We start from the raw sequence: 22,278 nt of genomic DNA, 5'->3' as shown, positions 1-22,278 counted from the left end.
CATCATCCTTAACAAAGGACAGCAGAGAAACAAGATCTCGCAGTTATCCACATCACACCACCTGCAAAACGGTTGCCTGTGATGACGTCACACCCAAACTGAGAACAGCAGAACTTGTGTGTGATAGAGAATGATGCCGGTAAGCGGTTTTCTATAATTAGCACAGGCATTGCAGCATTAATACCCTGATGGTTTATTCTTGCATGACTTATTTTGATGACCAATTTTGAAGCCTTACTATTTTAATTCATAATTGATTCCAGTCTTCAAACAATTCATTAGGCAGAGCATTGTTAATTGCATATAAATATTTATGACTCCAAAAAAGCAAACAAATTGTGTCTCTGGAGAGGGTTGTTTTATTGAAATGACATTGTACTCTCTGAACACTCTGTGTACTCAGTTACACTGCTCCAGTGTTGCCTTTATAGAGTTTGGGTTTTTATTTCAAGGTCAAACATTAATGTGCGAAGGAAACCGATGTAATCATTGTTATGCTGGATTTCATACTGTGCATGCATACATACTGTAATTCTGGTTAAAATCTCCATACACATACTGTAATTATGGATAAAATTTGCATACACACATACTGTAATTCTGCATAAAATCTGCATATACACAGATACTGTAATTCTGGATAAAATATGCAACCGATTTCACGCAGAAATCCTGATTCATCAAAAGATTGACATGTTGTTTTATTTCAGTGTACGCACTTATGGAAAAATTTTGCTTGCAAAATGTCCTGAGCACATAATACATATGCAAGCACGCATTATTTGTGGATGAGGCTCATTGTCACATGTACATAACTTCAGTTGTTTTATTTATTTCCTCTCAGATTGATATTAGCTCTTATATTGAGATTATTGGACAAAAATATATCATCTGAAATACTATTATTGTTTTTAAATATTTTGAATTATTCAAAGTTTGTGTTTTTTGTTCATTTTATTAGTTATTATTAATATATATATATATATATATATATATATATATATATATATATATATATATATATATATATATATATATATATATATATATATATATATATAGATAGATAGATATTTCAATAAGTCGTTTTCCATTTTAGTTTTAGCTATCAGTCATTTTAATGTAATATTTATATATATGAAAACAAGCATTAGGAAACATTTCATGAAAGAAAAATGACAAGAAACAAGCTACATTTGCGTTTCAAATATTTTCAAATATTTTCTTTTGTAAGAGACTCAAGTATATAAAGTAAGCATCCAAATGAAAGCATATGAAATTTACTCAGATATTAATAGTCAGGAGATCCAAGGGAAGGACTTAAATTTTGACAGGAGCTCAGCTCAATGACCAGTACTGGCATGCCCTTACTGGACCCTTAGGTTTCTTACTACATGCATCAAATGTAACATTGCCATCTAATGGACAATAGCTGCTGTGACAGCTGACAGCAGGTGTTTGTCATCTCAGTCATGTTTCTAGAGCACAGGAGATATTTTTATGATTATGATATTATGATATTTTGATTTAAGAATTTCTCACCAGCTAATGTTAATAGCCAAAAGCAGCAGGTATTTATTTATTGCCAAAGCTCATATTAAAGAATAATAAAGTCGATATGAAACTGGAAGTTGCGAAAGTATTTTCTTCCCTATTGTGACCTGAGTTGTGATCTGTTGTGATTGAGTGAAACGGCTTCTCGAACAAGAAAAGATTTAGCGCAGGACTTGATTTTGTCCATCGAGAATTGATTGGATTGTTGTGGTTTGCTATTGCTGTGATGTCATGTGAGTGACAGGTTGTCCCGCCCTCGCGCCAGTGAACACATCATCAGAGAAGAGAAGAGATGTCGCTGCAAGAGGAAGAAGTTATTTTGATAAAGGATTACGAGGGCGCGTTAATCAAGAAAAAATAATGATGCAAACAGATAAAATCATTTATAATATGCAATATTTAATTTAAAACAAGAATTTCCCATTTTGATGGTGATTTCAAAGGATTTTTTCACCCAAAAAGAAAAATTCTGTCATCATTTAATCACCCTCATGTTGTTCCAAACCTGTATGAGTTTCTTTCTTCTGCTGAACACATAAGAAGATATTTTGAAGAATGCAGACAGTTGACTGTATATTGACTTATAGTATTTTGTCCCCCCAAATGGAAGTCAATGGTGACCAGCAACTCCGGTTTTCCCCACAGTCCAAAGACATGCAGGTTAGGTGAATTGAACAGTCCAAAAAATTGCCTGTGTGTGTGTGAGAGCCCTGTGATTGACTGGCCATCTGTCCAGGGAGCTTTTTTCTGCCTCTGGCCTATAGAAACTGGAATAGGCTCCAGCCCTATGACTTGGAAAGGTCATATAAGGAATAGAAAGAGAAAGAACCATTCGATGGCCTTCATGTAAATCGTTTAATAACAAAGACAAAAAATACTATGTTGAATGAAAATTGTTAGAGTGTGCTTTCAGCTGAGTTATCAAGCATGATCAAACATGCAGTGGCAGCGGGATTGTGACATTTCACATGCACAGTGTGTGTTTGTGTGCATGTGTGAATGAGTGTGACAGTTAGAAGTGTGACAAGGCACACATTTTTTGACAATAAATCTCAATATAGAACAGCCAGCCTGTGATTAATAGTTTGGAGTTCACACTTCACACACTGCACAATGAAATGTGTGAAGTTTATTCCAGTGGAAGGCTTTGTTCCGTCTTCGAGTGAACACTTTATCGTCACCTTCAGTGACAGCTCTCAGACTCCTTATGCCCGGTACGCATTGTGGGATTTTGGGCTGTCCCAGACGGAAGATGACCGATCGATTTCTGTGGCTGTGGCTCCTAAACGGCGGTTCTACGTCAACAATGGCTGTGTCACGGTCTTGCGACCAAAGATAGCATGCGATAATTCTTTGACAGTGTCAGAAATTTGGATCATCTCGGTGTGTTTGCTGCTACGACCTACTACGTCTACTGACTAGCCAATCAAAATGCAACACGAAATGGCATATTGATTCACGCGACATGACGCTAAAACATAAAACTACCTGAAGCTACATTTGCAAAACTCACATGCCAAGTTGGCTTCTTTTCCCTGGCCATTGCCGCGTCCATATTCTCCTCTTTTGCTTCCTTTTTTTCAAAACCACAACTGACAAAAGTGTGATTCATCTTGCTCTATTTGTTTACCACTAGCTATCATCATCATACAGACTACATTCATGTCGTACCCAATTTTTTTAGATCCATGTTGTACAGTGTGATTTGTAATGATCTTATAGGATTGCTGAAACCACACAGTCTGTAGCAGGCATTATACATCAAGGGTTACATTGTAGAGCTTTCATTTATAGGTGAGTTATCTATGTCATCAGCAGGGGTAAATTACTTCAAAGGCAGCTGGGCTGCTAAAGTATGTTACCTCAAAAGTGAAGGTCAAGGAAGCCCTCAAACCATTTCCTAGCTGTTATGAATAAATCATAACTATATACCAGACTCCTCAGGGTGGACAGTGGAGATTTCTCTTTTTATGCATTACAGTAAGTGGAAGGCTTGCAAATAAAGTTGTGAAAGGTACTTCATCTAAGGGTTGCGTGTCTGTTTAAAAAAAAGAAAGATGAAATGTTGGTTGTGAGACTTGAATGCAAAATTATCTGCTTTCTTAACACACATTGAATAACCTGAAGTTTTGTTGAGGTCAAGGTATTGTTGCTTTATTCTAATATAACTCACTGGAGGTTCACCTGTTCAACTGCTCGTTAATGCAAATATCTAACCAGCCAATCACATGGCAGCCACTCAATGCATTTAGGCATGTAGACATGGTCAAGACCTGCTGACGTTCAATGAGCATCAGAACGGGGAAGAAAGGTGATTTAAGGGACTTTGATGTGGCATGGGTGTTGTTGACCCAGACGGGCTGGACTGAGTATTTCAGAAACTGCTGATCTACTGGGATTTTCATGCACAACCATTTCTAGGATTTACAAAGAATATCGAGTGAGTGGCAGTCCTGTGGGCGAAAATGCCTGGTTGATGCCAGAGGTCAGAGTAGGATGGGCCAGACTGGTTCGAGCTAGAATTCGAATAACCACTCTTTACAACCGAGGTCTGGAGAAGAGCATCTCTGAACTCACTACACGTTGAATCTTGAAGCAGAGATGAGCTACAGCAGCAGAAGACACACCGGGTGTCGTCATGGATTTGCAGCCGACCAATCTGCAGCAACTACGTGATGCTATCATATCAATATGGACCAAAATCTCTGAGGAATATTTCCCGCACCTTGTTGGATCTATTCCATTAAGAATTAAGGCAGTTTTGAATTTGACTACCTCTAAAAAAAAAAAAAGATGTTGTAACAATCAAGTAGAAAGTACGAACATACTTTTCATGTTGGATCCATGTCAGTGCATACTTCTTAATCATAATTTTCAATAACATTTTTATATTTTTTATTATGCCATCTCAAAAAATGACTTCAATTCAGGAAGGTTAAGCATGTTCTTCGAGAGGTGTTTTCAAGTCATTGTATATGCATGAAATGTTTAATGTTTTATGAATGCTTGATGATTTAATTAAAAAATAATGTTTTATAATTCAATAATGGTTCAAAAAATGAGGGTAATGTCATTGGACAACTATAGTGTTTCACTCATTGTCTCATATAAAATTCGGTGCCATTGAGTAACATAGATTTGCAACATATTCTCTTGCTATGTTTATGTCTTTCATTTTAATGAAATTGAATGAATTTAATGTACATGGCCAAGAGAAGAAACGGTAATATAATGTTATGCCTCAAAACAAATTAAACAAATGAAAAATTATAGCTCTCAAAATAATTTTTGTTCTTCTTCTTTCTACTATTTGTTTTGTTTTACTCCTGTGTTGTGGAACGGATGTATGACAAGATAAATAAATATATTATATATATTTATATATATATACTTTACTGTAAATATCAAATTATGTGATCACCTATGTGGATTGTATGCCTGATCCATTTTACCATTTGACTTCAGTAACGTGAGAGATCTTTATGCACGTAACATCTTTCATTGTCATGAGAGATGCAGAAAACCCTCTCACACGTGTAACTGTGTCATCAACTGTATCAAATTGGTTTTGCCATTTTTCCACAGGCGGGCGTCTCTATAAAGTAGGATTAAAGGAGGAGGCTTTTTCAGGCATTTTCAGCATTTGTGTCAGCGGAGCTTCAGCACACTCTAATATATGAATATAACATCCCATCCATTTCTGTACTTTTTTTTTCTCATTTGCTTTTGATCTGCTTTGATCTTTTAATCCCAAGGATCCAATCAACAAAACAAATCTCCCATCCACTAGTTATCACCAGCCTTTTATAGTAGGATAATTCTCATATGAAAGCAAAACTGTATTTTGCTAATGATTGAAAATTAATTCTCAAAATGCTTAAAGATATCACATGTAGTTAGCTAGATGTAAATCAGTCGCAGCACTTTTTTATTACTTAATGTGCTATGTTTGAGACATGCTTATAATAACATGCAACCTAAAAAATTCATATTTCATATTTCACACAAACATTAAAAAGTTTTTATTTTATTTTCATATTTTGCTTAATAAGGCCTATTTTAGAACAATTAAGAATTTATGCACTGTGACATTAGTTTCAGAATTTCCCCTCCCCGAATGAGTGAATGAATGAATGAATGAACGAACGAACCAACCAACCAACCAACCAACCATCCATCCATCCATCCATCCATCCATCCATCAATCAATCAATCAATCAACCTTTTACATTTGCTGAGCATTCAAACATAGCATGATTACATAACACTGTTCTTGATAATAATCATCATAATCAAATACATTTATAATTTTTTTTTTCTTTAGTAGGCCTAAATTACTTTTTACAATATACAGGTGTTAATTTTTGATCTCCACATTACAATGAAATATATATATTAAAAAACATCCTAATACAATACCAGTGAATAAATAAATAGACAATTTCTTATAAGCTACTGTTTAGATTTTTTACATTTGCTTTGTGAAAAATTAAATACAATCACAAGGATTAACAATTAAATAAAATATAGGCCTATATATATATATATATATATATCAGAGTAACAGACTAAGCCTATAGAAATATCATAAAGCATTTTAGACTGTTCTTGATAATCATCATAATCAATAAAATGTTGGCAAATTCAACGATTTTTTTTATTTGCCTATATAGGCTACCTATTTATAATAGGCTACAGCTGTTAAATTCAGATATCCACACCTATAGAAGATTTCATCTGCCTGTGCATGAAAGTGAATTTAACATATTTCCAAAAATTCCTAATACTTCTGAGTAAGTAAATAAATAAATGGTTTCATTTTACGCAAGTAGTTCACTGCATCCACCCCTCTGACTGCCCTCTCATGGTGCATTCCAGGAAGCTGCACTCTTCTTTACTGAATTAAATCATCTGACGCGCGCTATCTCCCTATTCTCGTGTGGAATGAGCCGTTCGAGCCGGTTCGGTTGCCCGAGTAGCAGCAACAGCAGCAGCGGCACTGAGACTCTGAGGAACCGAGACACTGAGACAGGTTGTTTGAGGACTGAATGTCGTGGTGACTTCTGAGGGGACTCGCAGCCGAGACGGGGGACGAGGAGGACAGAGAGGCTGTTAGGATGGCTTCAAACTTCAACGATATAGTGAAGCAGGGCTACGTGAGGATTCGGAGTAAGAAATTGGGGGTGAGTATAGTCAATATCTGCTGGACGTTACAGTGTGGTCAGTAATTTTGGGGCATCTGTATTAAAAAAAAGGCTTTAAGGAGCGCGCGCTTATAGAGAACATGCCATTAATGTGCACGAGCAACTCTACTTTTTGTTTTATTCTTAATGACCAGTTATTTATTTTTCAGCATATAATTCAGTGTATATCCTATAGTTTAAATCCTGCTCTGATGTTATCCATCTGAACAAGTAAATAATAACTATACAATACTCATTCATTGATTTATTTATTGCTTGTGCTTTGAGCAATTATGGGTTGTTTAAACAAAACTTTTTACCTTGTTTTACCATAAACATAATATTTGCTGTAAGCATGATTTTTTTATTTATTCAAACATGGTTTATTTTTAAAGTTATAATTGCATTGTCTGTTAAATAGATTACGTTTATTACATTTTCAAGAGTTAATCAGGAATCTGCTGTCTTCAGTAGTTTCTTCGCCTATGAGAAGACACATTAGTCAAGACTACAGATGCAGCATCATCTGTTTATTGTCCTCCTGATTCTGCAGCTGTGAATAGAGTGAGTACTGTAGGTCATCAGGTCTGTGTGATACAGCAGGTGAAGTCATCCAACCAAGAAAGATTTCACTTTCTTATGCAATCGTATATGATGAAAACTATGCCGATTAATAGTTTTATAAACGCATAGGGGTTTGATGAGGATTTTACAGCTGAACATATAGTACCGTATCTATCCTATTTAAGTTTATTGGCTAGAATTTCTCTTTTATGAAATAATTTTTTTTATGTTTATTGAATTGTTGCTATCTGTAGCAATGCAGTATACAATGCAATTATAGATTTCAATATATAAGACTATACAGTAGAGTACATTTTTATATATATATATATATATTATACACAAAATTATAAAGTATACACACAAAATTATATACATGTGTGTATACATATATATACAGTCAAACTAAAATTTCAGACAGCTTCAATATGTTTCATTATCACAGTGTATTCGCTATAGAAAATGGTAATAAAATATGACAAGAACTCAAATTAGTTGATATTTCACTGGTTTCGGCCATCCTTCTGTTAGACGGTCTCACAAATGAATTAGGTTGAATAGCTGTCAGCTGTTACATTTAAGTACACAATTAGATAACATCAATTTAGGTCAACCAATTACCAAGCAATGCTTAATTTTGTTCAGTCTGTGGTGTTAAAAGGTTGCATTAGCAATTAAGAAAAAACACTTAAGCAAAACATGTTCAGGTCAAAGTGTCTGAATAAATTTTGGTCCCAAATTTGTATACATTTTACTGGTAGTCCACTGTATGAAGAATTTCTGGGTATAATATGTCACCGTTTACTTAATTTTGCTATCCTCACTTACATAAATTAACTATAGCGTCCTGCACCCACTAGTAAAAAAATATCAAAAATGATCTGGTGTCTGAATAATTTTTGGTTTGACTGTACATATATTTTTATTTATATATTTTATAGAATAAGTTAAGAAATCTGTATATATCATTTCTGCATTTATTATTTATTTGACTTAAAAATAAGGCTCAAGTATGTGGTAACAGTTTTTATTCCGCTACCATATTGTATATTTTTTACGTAATTAGTGTAATATATTATTATACTGTAAATAAATGAACAAATAATGAACATTGTTTTTGCCTTAAGTTTGAGACACGTCTATTTTAGCAATAAAACATAAATACTTAGTTCAATATTTAGTTCTAACCAATATTTGATGTCTCGGGGATGTTTGACCAAGGTGGTTTGTTTTTGCCCCTAGACATGGGATATGAGACATGAGATAAAGTGTATTTCCACAGATATTGCTTCCATAGTGTGGGCTTACTCTAAATGCATTTTTTTTTGGTGTGAAGTGCAGCTTCATATTGCGTTTTGATTTTTATTGGTCACATATAAACTTACCAGCTGCATTTCAGATTCAAATATACAGTAGTGGTCACATCTCATTGAAACTAAAATAATGGAAACTGCTCAGTATTGCTACTGTACATCTACTGCATTGTTCTTGCTTGCAGAGCATATTAGCATCTAATAGTACTGTATAGAAATATAACCCCTCTCATTATTTTTCCATTATGTGCGGTACATTTTCATGGCTGCATTTGCCATTAATTAAACAGAATGGATGTTTTAAAAAAGTGTGAAAGCGTGTTAGTAAAGTTGCTTTGATAAAATATGAATTTACAGTTCAACGCACCTGACATTAACTGACCTTCTCACATTGACACAATGCCCTTTGAACTCACGGTCTTCTGCACCTTTGGCATTTTCCCATTTGACACGCATCTGTGTAAAAACCTTTATCTATTATATAAATATTAGTATAAATGTTGACGATAACCATCTGATAGAAAACGGCAGAAAAGTAAGGTTCTAAAATGCTTTTACTCGTATTCAAAAAGCCTCTATTACTGGTCTTTATCAGCCATTTGTATCTATTTGAGTGGAATCTGATCATTGGATAAAATATGCTGATGAAACGGGAGAGCTGCTCTTTTGAAGACTGCTTTAAAGGGAAGGACTACTTGTCTCATCAGTGCTGGCACAGTCTTTTTTTTTAGTGCGAGGATCATGTTTTGAACTGCAGGATCAGCTTAGGGTTTCCCTCTGATCTCTCTCTCTGTTCCTCTTGTTTTCCCTCTCATCTCGTCCTCAATCTTCTGAGACATAGAAATGCAATGCAAATTAAAAACTAAATGGGGTAAAAAGGTAAAAATGAAGTCACTTTATCAACACTTTCCACGAATAGGGTACGAAATAGGGCCTGACACATTTTTTCTCTCTCTCTCTTTCAGTAAGGACATGCTTAACCTCTAGAAAATGTTGATCGTACAACCACAGGAGGTCAATATTATACAAGCTGTGTTATTTTCTATTTATTTTAAATAATCAAATTAAGCTGTCACTCATTAGGGGTGAGCTGGGTCCAAATATTAGTTTGATCTGTTTTTGTTTTTTTTGTTGCAAAGGGTTGAATGCTTGAACTTGACGAATACAGATTTCACTGCTTGAGTGTCACAATTTTAAGTATTTTTTTAATGAGTTAATAATATACAATAGCATTCAAAAGATGTTTTTTAAATAAGTCTGTTAGGCTCACCAAGGCTGCATTTATTTGATCAAAAGTAAAAACATTAATATTGTGAAATATTACCATTTAAAATAGCAGTTTTCTATTTGAACCTATTTTAAAATAATAATTTATTCCTGTGATGGCAACGCTGAGTTCTTTTAGTCTTCAGTGCCACATGATCCTTCAGAAATCATTTTAATATGCTGGTGCTCAAGAAATATTTTAATGATGATATTAATAATAATTAAACACAATAATATTTGTTATTATGATCAATGTTGAAAACGGTTGTGCTGCTTAATATTTCTGTGGGAACTTTGATGAATAGAAAGTTAAAAAGAACAGTATTTATTTAAAATCTAAATATAAATGTCCTTACTGTAATTTTTGATCAATTTAATGCATCCTTGGTGAATAAATGTATTACTTTCTTAGATTAAAAATCTTTGATGGGATGGCCAAAATCACTATTTTAAGGGGGTTACAAACATTTAGGCCTGGTTTCACAGACATGGTTTAGATTAAGCAAGGATTACGCCTTAGTTAAAATGGGTAATTTAAGGTGCTTTTATAAATGTGTTCATCTTGAGACAAAACAATGACATTGACCGATTTTAAGATGTGTCAGTGCAAGTTGCTTTCAAGACATTGGCATTTTAGTTTGAGACTAGGCTTAAGCCTTGTCTGTGGAACCAGGCATTAATGTGTTTAAAACTGGGTACTTTTCATGTCAGGTTAATGTTATTAGATATAATGGTTTTATTGAACATATCTAATGGTTCTCCCAAAAACAACATTGGATTTGTGCTTACAATGCTCCACAAAAGGCCAATCCATATTTAGGGAATGTGAATTTTATACCACCTATTTCTATGATTTGTATCAGTTTAATTTCTTTCTACCCAGTAGACCGTGATGGTATTCCTTGTCCATGCAAACTCTGACCTTACTGAAATGCCCTTTAACCTCGTATATGTTATCTTTGTTTGCCCTGACAGCCACTGTTTATGACAATTACAAACAGCCTTATAATGCATTGTGAATCCATAGAGAATCAACCAGGCCTGAGCGGTCGACTTAAAGCGGCCTTCCTCTCAGCACTTTCAGCAGAACTGTAATCTTATTTAAGCTGTTGTTGCAAGCCAGTACTTGACCCATATTTGACAACTGTGTTTTGTCATCTGTCTCTAAACGTACAGGCAGTTTAGTAATGCCAGAGATTAATGTTTAACAGAGATCAGCCTAACACGATGTTCTGGACAATGAAAGTGTCTAGCTGTAAAGCCCATCTAATACATGTAGGTATACATGGTCTCACTCCATGTTAAGACATGTCATGTCAAACAGCTGACAATTTGCAATTTGATATAGGCCTACATTTTAAATATATTTTATAGTTGTAAATAACGATTATGGGAGGAAATTACCTGCAAATTATGAGTGAAAATTCTTGGCCAAATCAAAATTTTCAGAAGAATTTCTGCATTTAAAAAAATGATTATTTTAAGTCATTTAAATATTTTTCAGATATTACCTTTCATGAAGTGTGTAATATAAAAGCTCTGCAAAGTTTCAAAGATCAAAGTGCACAATAAATGGAGTTATTGTCTTCCAAAAGAAAGAATCGATTCTGAACTGTCTGACGCGAAACGTCAGTAATTCCAGTCTTACTTCCTGCACGAACCTACAGTTTGTAACAAATCTGCATAATGCCAGCCTATGGTTTTCATTGGCTGCACGCAAAAAAAGAAGAAGTTTAGAATCCTTTATCAAACCGTTTTAAAGTGTGTTTTTTTTACCTTTACCTAACCTCCTAAACAAAATGAGGAACCTCTAAAATAGCATAATAGGGGCACTTTAAACGATTACAAATAATGAAGAAAAACATTAAACTGCTGTAAATGTCACATCAGTGTCACAAATTTACTTATTTGATTGGTGACCTAGAAATAACGCGGAATCTTAAATATTTTGTAATAGTTTAAAACATTCAAAATACTTACAATTTATTTATTTCCTTTTTTAATTTAGACTGACCCCATTGCAAGTGTTCAATTTCAACATAAAAAACGGTATATTTACCATTTATATTGTCCACATAGGCAAACAATTAGGTTTGGGTCATTTCACTATGGAATTATACCTTAAATATTCAAACCCACACTTTTGCAAATATTTTATTTCAACTGTGTGCTAACTAAACCAATTCTTAAGTGACCACTGATGTAATATGAATGCTTATTATCTGACAGCAGGTTTGCGTAATTCTTTGTAGTATCTCTTGTGTGCACACAGCTATGTTACATGTTACTTCCAATGCTGTTTTCATGTTCATGCTAATAGTGTTTATCCAGCTTTCATCAAATTGATTCAAACAAACTGCGGAAGACAAATTGGAGGCTCTTATTAGGGCTGATGAATTGCCCCCCACAGCAGCAGAAGCAGCAAATGTTATTCAGAGTGAATAATGCTGCACTATTGTGCCATTTCTCTCGCAGATAAATCTCCTCTCAGTCTTCACTCCAACATTTTACATCATCGATCCCTGCTGTTTTTAATTACAAAACACACTTTTGTTTTGAATAGGAGTAAACATTACTATTAGCTGTCATGGATGTGTGATTGTGTAGGCTTTTTAATGTTGAGTGAGCCAGTGCTGTTTGTGTCATTTCATGTTCTCGTTCACTCATTTATCTCATGCTCTGGATGCATTTTGTATCACTACATTCTGCGCAGTTATTTACGTATTTCATACTGCTTTTTTACTTTATACTTGTCTAGAAGTTAAATAATATTGAATAAGCAGAAGGGGAAAAGTGAGGAAGAGCTTTGTTCTCCTGCTGGTGATAGTCAGAAGTCTTTCATCCAAGGTCATTTGAGAGCTGCCATTTAGCCAATCATCAGACTGAAAAGTCCTGTTGAATCTGAAAAGAGCCCTTTATCTTTGATTTTTGCCAACTACTTAGCTGAGTGCAGACTACTAGACTGAAGCTTGTCATCTTTTCATGTTATAAAGAAAGAGTTCACACAGAGTTTATGTCAATATTTACCCTCCCTCATGTCATTTCAAGCTTCTTTTTTTGTAGAACACAAAAGTGAATATTTGAAGAATATCCTGGACAGTGGGATATCCAGGATATCCCATTTTTCACTATAATGAATGTGAATGAGAACTGGGGATGTCAAGCTCCAAAATTACAACAAATCCCCACCATAAAAGCACTATAAAAGTAGTCTATAATACGTTATTTCAAGTCTTCTAAAGCTATAAAGTAGCTTTATATGAGGAACATAATGAAAATTTTAAGTTACTATTCACTGAAAATCTCAACAATCTTAACAACTCATTGACTATTTAACAACCCACTGAAGGTGAAGGTTTTTACTGCATGATGAATTTAATTTGGTCTGTTTGTGGCCCAACCAATATGGCAAAAAGCACTGTATATGTTTTCAGATATACACCTACTGGTCACTTTATTAGGTACACTTTGCTCGTACTGTGTTGGACCCACTTTTGCTTTCAGAACTGCCTTAATTCTTTGTGACATAGATTCAATAAGGTGCTGGAAAAATTCCTCAGATCATATTGGCATGATAGGATCACGCAGTTGCTGCAGATTTGTCAGCTGCACATCCATGATGCAAATCTCCCATTCTACCACATCCCAAAGGTCCTCTGGAGACCATTTGATTCTAGTGAACTCATTGATATGTTCAAGAAACCAGTTTGAAATGATTTGAGCTTTGTGACATGGCGTGTACTCCTGCTGGAAGTAGCCATCAGAAGATGGACGCACTGTGGTTATAAAGAGATAGACATGATCAGCAACATTACTCAGGTAGGCTGTGGTGTTTAAATGATGCTCACTTGGTACTGAAGGGCTCAAAGTGTGCCAAGAAAATATCCTCTACCATTAAACTACCACCAGCCTGAACCGTTGATACAAGGCAGGATGGATTCATGCTTTCATGCTGTTTATTCCAAATTATAACCATACCATCTGATTGTCGCAGCAGAAATCGACACTCATCAGACCAGGAAACGTTTTTTAAATCTTCTATTCTCCAATTTTGTTGAGCCTGTGTGAACTGTAGCCTCAGTTTCCTGATCTTAGCTGACAGGAGCTGACGGTGTGTCTTCTGCTGCTGTAGCTCATCTCTGCTTTAAGATTCAACGTGTTTTGAGTTCAGGAGAGATGTTCTTCTGCAGACCTTGGTTGTAAAGAGTGGTTATTTGTGTTACTGTTGCCTTTCTATCAGCTCGAACCAGTCTGGCCATTCTCCTCTGACCTCTGGAATCAACGAGGCATTTCCGCCCACAGTACTGCCGCTCACTGGATATTTTCTCTTTTCTCTGTAAACCTTTTATATTCCTTATAGATGCATGAAAATCTCATAGATCAGCAGTTTCTGAAATACAACCATAAGTCATTTAATTCACCTTTCTTCCCCGTTCTGATGCTCCGTTTGAACGCAGATTGTCTTGACCATGTCTATGCCTAAATGCATGTAGTTGCTGCCATATGATTGGCTGATTAGATCATTTGCATTGAGCTGTTTAACATGTATCTGGCCCGCAATGCCATCATGTCAATATGGACCAGAATCTCTGAGGAATGTTTCCATCACATTGTTGAATCAATTCCAAATATAACAAATACAATTTTAACAATATTATTTCAAGTGTAATTTATGAGATTTGTTGTATTTTGAATCCAATTTTTCTTTGTAAAAGGCATAAAGTTAATCATACTGATTTCAAATTTAAGAATTCATTAGTTTGAATATACATTTAACCAAACACTATCATTAATCCCGTAATGTTTCGGCTTTAATTTCGAAATATTTTGGCTTTTTCTCGAAATATTTCGACTTTATTCTCAAAATATTTCGATTTTAATCTCAATTTTATTTTATTTTATTTATTTTACAGATTTTTTTTATTTTTTGACGTTGCGGTTTCAGGGCTTCCGTATTTATTTCCCCAAGCTGTGCTGTTTTGGTTTTTATCTTTACCTGTACATGAAAAACTTTTCTAAGTAGTATGGACCACATTTATGATGCTTAAATTGTGCTTTTGCATCCTTTTTGTGCAATTTGTGAGGCTTAGAATGTCCGCAGGGGTGACATTCTGTCTTGGATTTAGTATTCACCCATTTCAGCTAAAAATATCTGTTAAAAAGATAAGTTAAGAACTTTGCAAATCTCTTTGTATTACACTTCCCAAGCTCTCTGTATTCCAAATTTACCAGTCTTGTCACATCATCTGTCTTAATCTAAGAGCTAAATCATATATTCTAAGAGAATATTTCAGAGAAGGAGAGATGGTAAAACGGCCAAGTCTTACTTTTTTGAGTTGCATACCCTGTACACAAAGTTGTATGGTTTCAGTCTTCAGAGACTTTTCCATTTGTATGGAAAATGTTCACCTCTGAATGAATCCACCATAGGTCCATTCACCCAGCCGCTGTCTCTTCTAATCATTTGGCACGCATTAATCATGTCTGTGTCTCCTGGGTCTTACTAATCTCTAGTCATTCTGCTGTCTAGTGTCTCTGAGCACAGAACAGTACAGTATGTGCTTTGGTTAAAGCAACAGCACCCAATCTGACCAGCCCAGCCCCAGTCACACTAGCATGGCCCATTAAACACTTTTGGGGTTTTGTTTTCTTCAGGACAATTTTACTTCACTGTTCTATCACTCTCTTTCCCACAGAACATCTCAGTTTCCTTTTTATACCCCCTCCTTCTCTCTCAAGCTGAGAAAGTTCTTGATGCTTCAGGCCTCTGGGAATTTGCTATGTGGACATGCTATCTGCTTTCCTTTGCCAAAAGCGAAAATGTGTTTTTCATGCACCCTCAGATAAACCACAATCCATAGTATAGGCTTTATTCTTTTCCTCATAATTTCGTAGACCATGTACAGTTATGTTTACTTATGACCCTAGTTTAAGGACACTGTGCATCTGGACTGCATCAAAGTTTAGCCTATAATATGTCTCCGTATTACAAGATAAAATGCGGTAGTCTTATTTTGACTACAACGTTTCATATTGTTATGTCATACTCATTATTTTTAGTCTGTTTTACACCAAATGAAATTTACAGACTGAAATATTCCTTTCACATTGAATGACTTTGCCAAAAGCATGTGATCTATGACATCTGAAGCTTAGTTGGTCTGAGAAACACGTGAACCCTTCAATGTCTGGTTTAAAAGGAGCGAAACCCAGTGCAGTTTTCCTTCCTCTTATTCATTGTATTTGTTTTTTGTTTTGTTTTTAACAATAAAAACTGCAATTTATATATGAAGAGCTCAATGTTCAATTGATTATGGAATTACATTTGAACTGGGCTGGGTTATGGTTAAAAAAAGACAGATCACAGATTTTATATGTATTTGTTTCGTTTATTTTAATTATGTTAGTGCTAGTACACGGACACACATTATTCACTTTGACAGTAATAAAAATAAATAAAAAAAGAAAGAATCAGCCACAGGCCACAATGACTGTGCAGAAAAGCTTCGAGTAATGAACCTTTTTATGATAAAAAGGTTGAGAGGAAAGCCTGGGTGTTTCGCAAAGCTCCATTTAACCTTAGAAACGAGTTGGCTGCAAGTGACTGTGTTCATGTAAGTCATTGAATCAACCAATTTGTTCAAAAACGCTGATTCGTTCAGGAATTAAAAAAGTGATTCATTGAATTATTCACTCACCCCATTCATTCAAACAATTATCCTTTCTGGAACGCCATTACTGTGTGTTGCACTGAGACACATAATGGTTCTTGCTGTGGCTTTGTTTGGAACTATTCATCTGCAGACAGAAACATTGTATTGACAGAGTAACTGGCAAATATACTGCTTAAGTTACTTAACTTCTTATTTATTTAACTTCTTATTTATTGATGTAGCGTGTAGTCAGCACACACAAATATGAAGAAGATACAAATAGACAATCTTTATTTATAATTCAGATCCCAGGAACAACATATGAGAAATGCTAACTACATAAATCATAAATGAAAACCGACATGGGACTGAATATAACAAGATGTATAAATACAATGTAAAGATAATTAAATACAGGTGCAAATTATAAGCAACTATATAAACAAATGAGGAACTAACCTGAACCTGAACTGAAGGAAACAAAACAATATCAAAATAGAAGTCCATATTGTGACATTCATGCTGTTTTCCCATGCTGATTTTCAGGAATAACAGCTCTCTTGCTTGTTTGATACTACTACTAAAATTAACTTCTCATAGAGACTGTTATTGATAATGGGTTATATGCTGCCCGTTGTTCGAGCAACGGCATCTTCAAAAGGTGACCAGATTTCTGAAATTGAAACCAGAGACATTTCCTTGTTCAGTGGTCAAAATATTACTGAAATCTCACTTGTTTTTATCTATGAATTAAAAACAGGGACAAATTATTTAAATATTATATTATATGTTTATTTAAAGTTATATTTAAAATTTTCTAATTGAATAAAAAAAAATTACATACTGTAAATATACTGTATACAGTAGTTACAATGTGCACTGGCCAGCTTTCTACATTTTCCTTTTTACTTCTAAAAAGCACTTTTCCTGTCATATTTTTGTCAACAGTATGTTTTAATTGGTAGTTTAATTATCGTATCAACTTAAAACTTTTTTATAACAAATGTAAAAAAAAAAAAAAAACTTCATCATTAACTGCAGAAGTCTAATACTATTTGTATCTTGCTCCAAGTGCAAAACTCAGTTAAGAGAAGTCTAGTTTAGCTGACCGAGTGTACAGTACGTGGGAGTTTTCATGCTCTGTTTTAATTGGAGAGCCACTCGCTAAGCACCTGATCCCTGCCGTAAGTTATGCAAACAGCTTTCCATTAAAGGGCACCTATTATGACATTTAAAATGTTCCTAATGTTGTTGTGGGAGTCCCCAACAACAGTTTTACATGCATGCAATGACAAAAAACACTTTTGTTTTCGTATAATATGCATTTATTTTTACCTGATTTGCTCACCGACTCCCAAATGATTCGTTCAACGACTCGTTTTTCAAACCCCTCCTTTGCGCGACGCTAATCTGCGTTGATTGGTCAGATGACCCAGCAGTGTTTACAGAGATAATACTTATTTTTAACACGGAGTACAATGATGCTTTTATCAATTAAATTGTATTATAATAATGATTATAGTCCACTGCTTTATAGTTTGTAGTAAAAAAACGAAAAATAAGATAAAGAATTTAATGTTATGTTAGCGAGTATAGCCCAGTTCATATTGTAAAAGCACAATCAGTCTTTGTTTGCATTAGCCCGATGCAAAAACATAACGTTTTTACAAAAAAAAAAAAATGCAGTTACGTTACTACGAGGTATTACTCTATTCTTTAGACAACTCCGAAAACAACGACAAACACTTCACATATCTCAATACAATTGTCATTGAAGACCTAGAAGCTAAACGGTGCTTTCACAACAAACAAAATAATTATTAAGCGTGCTACATAAAATATAAAAGCAAAAATTATTAATAACACTTACAGGTTGTGATACGGAGGAGGAAGCTGATGCAAATACACTTGGAACTGAACCTTTCTTCAATATCAGCCGGCTCGCGAATCCCAGTTTGATTGCATTTAAAAAGCAATCGTCTTCAAAATGACGCGAACAAAGCACAAGGCTCGGACTATACTTCTGTGGTATAGTTGTATATATGAATTGTAGCCACTTAGTCTTCAAATGCTCCTCCTTGGGCAGATGAAAAAAGTTTGCTTTTGAGCCGCACTTCAGAACACAGCGTCTCGTCGCCATAATATTTTCCCCTGGCCTTGGAGCGCAATAAGTGGGCGTATCGTATTCAAATAACTTGACAAGTTGACGTCATCTAGTCAGAGAAAAAGCTTCGGTCTTCTAACGATTCATAAAAATGACTCAGAGTCGACTCTCACTTTTGAAAGACAATAACTTTATATACGGTGCACTTTCATATTTCAAACTTTGCAGGATGTTTTTGTTCACTTAGATCTATGTTACACACTACATGAAAGGTAAATTTCAAAATTCCATAATAGGTGCCCTTTAATGCTGTCAGTCTTTGCTTTGAATTTTCTCTAAAGCTAAGGATTAGTAGAAGTCCAAATAATCTGTGAAGTGTTGTCCGGATACTTAAAAATGTGTTATTTACAAGCAGAAATTAGTTTTGTTTCAGATCCCACAATGGCTTATTTTGGAGATTTGCTGCCCGCTCTGTCCCATCAAATCTAGTTTACTTAATGGTTGCCCATTCTGCTTTGCCATATCTGCCAGAATGATGAACAGTCCCTCACACATATATGCCATAGGCATTATGTTGAGAAATAGCGGTCACCCGCAATATAAGTGCAATTGACTATAATGAGCAAAGAGATGGCTGCTGAGTCAAATCTTTTTTTGATGAATATAAAGCGTTTTATTGCACAGTAGAATGAATTCTGCCTTTTATTAGGCACAATTTTCATTTTGGCAAAAAAAAAAGAAAAAAAAATATTCAAGGGAAATATATTGGAGATGTAGGGAAGACAAATGGCCTGGACAGTAAAGACAACATGTAATTTATGGGAACATTGCCTGGAACAAAATTATATGTCATGAATATGATGAAATATATTCCCTGGGATGGAGATTCATATACGATTGTGAATTTGTAGGCTACTGGTTCTTGATAAAAGCATCCTTTCAGGTTTGCATGACCTTTCTATTCCATTAAGGGTTTTTGAGCCGTAAATTTCTGACCACAGTCCTCCATTTACAGTATAACAATTGAATGACTGCAGTGAATGATCTCCTTTTGTCATTCACTGGTTACTTTTCAGAATGTTTCTGTAGACACTTGGCTTTGATTTCCTTTTGAAACCAGGCTGTTATGCATGAGTTATCCTGAATCATGAATCAAATTCATTCTTTTAGGGAAAAGCGAGTATAAAAATAAGCATGTAATGACACATAATAGATATTTTCCTTGTGCACTGGTGCATTTAAGTTCTTTGGGTCTCTGCTAATCTGTGTCACATAGGCTTCATACTAGATTAATACTTTTACCAGAAATTTATATAGACATGCACCTGACTTTCTGGAAGGACCTCAGTGATTTCTTGGAACACTCTTCAAACAATAACCCTGCATTAATCCTGGTTGTTTACCAGGTGCTTGAGTGCACGTGCTTAGCCTTGGTGATTAGTCCAAAAATAGCAACCCAACAGTGTCCCCAAACTCCACTTCATTATTCTCCACTGATCATGTTGTCATGTGGGAGATGGTTGTCACGGTGGCGTGAAGGTAAACAAGTTAAACTGACAGAAAATCAAAGCATCCTTGAGTTTCTCAACCATGTGTCTAAATAAGATAGAGCTTTTCTCATGAATAACTCACAGAGCCTTTGAAAATGCAATCAGACCCTAAACCAATTCTTTTATTTTATTACAAACCGTCATTCTATTTTAATCACTATTTTATTTCAAAAACACGGACTCAAAAATGACTTGTGTATCGCATTTTCATGTAAGAAAATATACTAAATTAAATAAACATTTTAGTGCTCAGTGCTCAGTTCCAGGTAGGGATGTGCTAAATTATATAATTTACTAGTAAGTGCGATGCATAAAAGGTCTTAAACATAGGTTGTACATGTTCATGGAAGTTTGAGAATTGTGATTTTTTTTTTTTTTTTTTTTCAAGACCTAGAAAAGTCATTCAATTGAATACAGTTCCCAAAGTTTCATTAATCTTCTGGAACAAAGGCATTTACTATAACAACTCCTCTTTCTCTTCTGCATTTTAATTCTGCTTGTGTACTAGTCTAGCTCTTGAAACTTGAAACCTGACAAATTGCTGGTGATGTTCCTCATTTGTAAATCGCTTTGGATTAAAGCATCTGTTTAATCAATGAAAGTGTAGTTAACTAAATATTTCATTGGCTATACATTTCTATGTGCGTGTGACGGACATGAAGAAAAAAAAAGAGATGGGAGGAAAAATTATATTTCCGTGCTTTTGCATTGCCCCAAACAACTTTTTGTTTGTTTTTACATATATATATTTTTTGTGTTTACCCCAATAATAGTTTTGCGTTACCCAAAGAAACTTTGTGCAACAAGTCTGCATGTCCCCAAGAAACTTTTCATTTGCTCTCTAAATTTTGCATTCATTTTGCGTTTGGTCACAAAATTAAACATAATGTATTTTACCATACAAACTAACAGCACACTGTCAGCATTCAAATAAATATCATCACACAATGATTTGACCATTATGACCCAACGACAACAATACAATTGTTCAAACTACATTTTTCAGACATCGCCTGTGGCTCATTATATACTTTCTGTCAAAGTTTAGATTGGCTTTTATGCAATTAATTTATTTTAGAGAAATAGCTTGATTTATGTCCACCCTCTCAGTGCACTACAGAACGCTTGATACGCTTCACGCTTCACGGATACGCCTTCACTTCCTCCTCAGCTACTGAACTCTTTAGCTCCTTCAAAGCGATTGTTGGCCTCTCTATGGCATCTCTCACAAATCTCCTACTTGTTCGGTTGGAGGGCTTTGACAGATGACCTTTTCCAGATGGTTTCTGGGTGGTTTGCTGTATCTTCCATTTGATAATTGACAATTCAACCAACAGTGTCCACTGAAACTGGTGAAATGCTGTATGTATCCCTGTCCCACCCCCAGGTTATTCATGCATGGATGGTATATGCATCTCTAAAAAGAAATTGAGGGGGTGTGTTTGTTTGTTTGATTATTCCCTTGTTGATATTTTATTATGGCATATAGATCATCCAGCTTGACAGTTCTGTGCATAGCGTAGTGTTTCCTGGTCTGTATTTGTCCCTGGGCAGATTTATGGATTGCACAGCTTTTGTATGAGAGCCCCATAATAGAAGCAGTGGATAAAAGAAAAGATTCCATACGCAAGCGACCGTGCATGATTAAAAAAATGAAATTCCCTGTTAGAGAGATGGGATGAGAGTATATATGGTAGTTATCCGCCTTATAGTCTCAGACAGCACACCCACATACTATTCACAGACTGTCTGATACATCTTGCACACAAAAATACCTAGAACTGCCTGTAATAGTCTGATTGGCTGACTTCTATTCAGTTTCAGTGTGCACAAAAGAAATGGAAACAGAGTGATTTTTCTTTTTCTTTTTCTTTTTCTACAAGTTCCCAGACTGCTACAGTGAATGCTTCTGAGAAAGAGCTAGTGACTTGAAAGTTTGAGAGGTTTGTGGTATTGAATCTTTGGACTCGCAAGCAAAAAATTTATGCATCTTTAAATACATTTTAGCTATTCTTGGCATGTCCATTTCCCGAGCAATTTGTTGAATCGGTTGGTTAGAGTTTACAAAGCGATTCTCTCTGAATGATATTT

The 22,278-nt window shown here is 35.0% G+C and overlaps 1 protein-coding gene across 4 annotated transcripts in view; it reads left to right on the top strand.

Annotated features, from left to right (window-relative positions):
• Positions 1-6,410: 6,410 nt before the first annotated feature.
• Positions 6,411-22,278, top strand: part of dok6 (docking protein 6) — a 63,374-nt gene continuing 47,506 nt past the window's right edge. For 2 of the 4 annotated variants that reach the window (XM_079601874.1, XM_079601872.1), the window contains exon 1: positions 6,454-6,737. In XM_079601874.1, coding sequence (XP_079458000.1) covers positions 6,672-6,737 — 66 coding nt within the window. In that variant the 5' untranslated portion in view covers positions 6,454-6,671. Of the gene's footprint in view, positions 6,738-22,278 lie in introns of all 4 variants that reach the window. The other 2 variants (XM_079601871.1, XM_079601873.1) reach the window with 2 other exon arrangements.

Source organism: Phoxinus phoxinus (assembly GCF_949152265.1).
Source record: "Phoxinus phoxinus genome assembly, chromosome: 24".
Classification (NCBI taxonomy): Eukaryota; Metazoa; Chordata; class Actinopteri; order Cypriniformes; family Leuciscidae; genus Phoxinus; species Phoxinus phoxinus.
The sequence above is the reverse complement of the archived record's forward strand: the minus strand, read 5'-3'. Positions and strand labels throughout refer to the sequence as shown.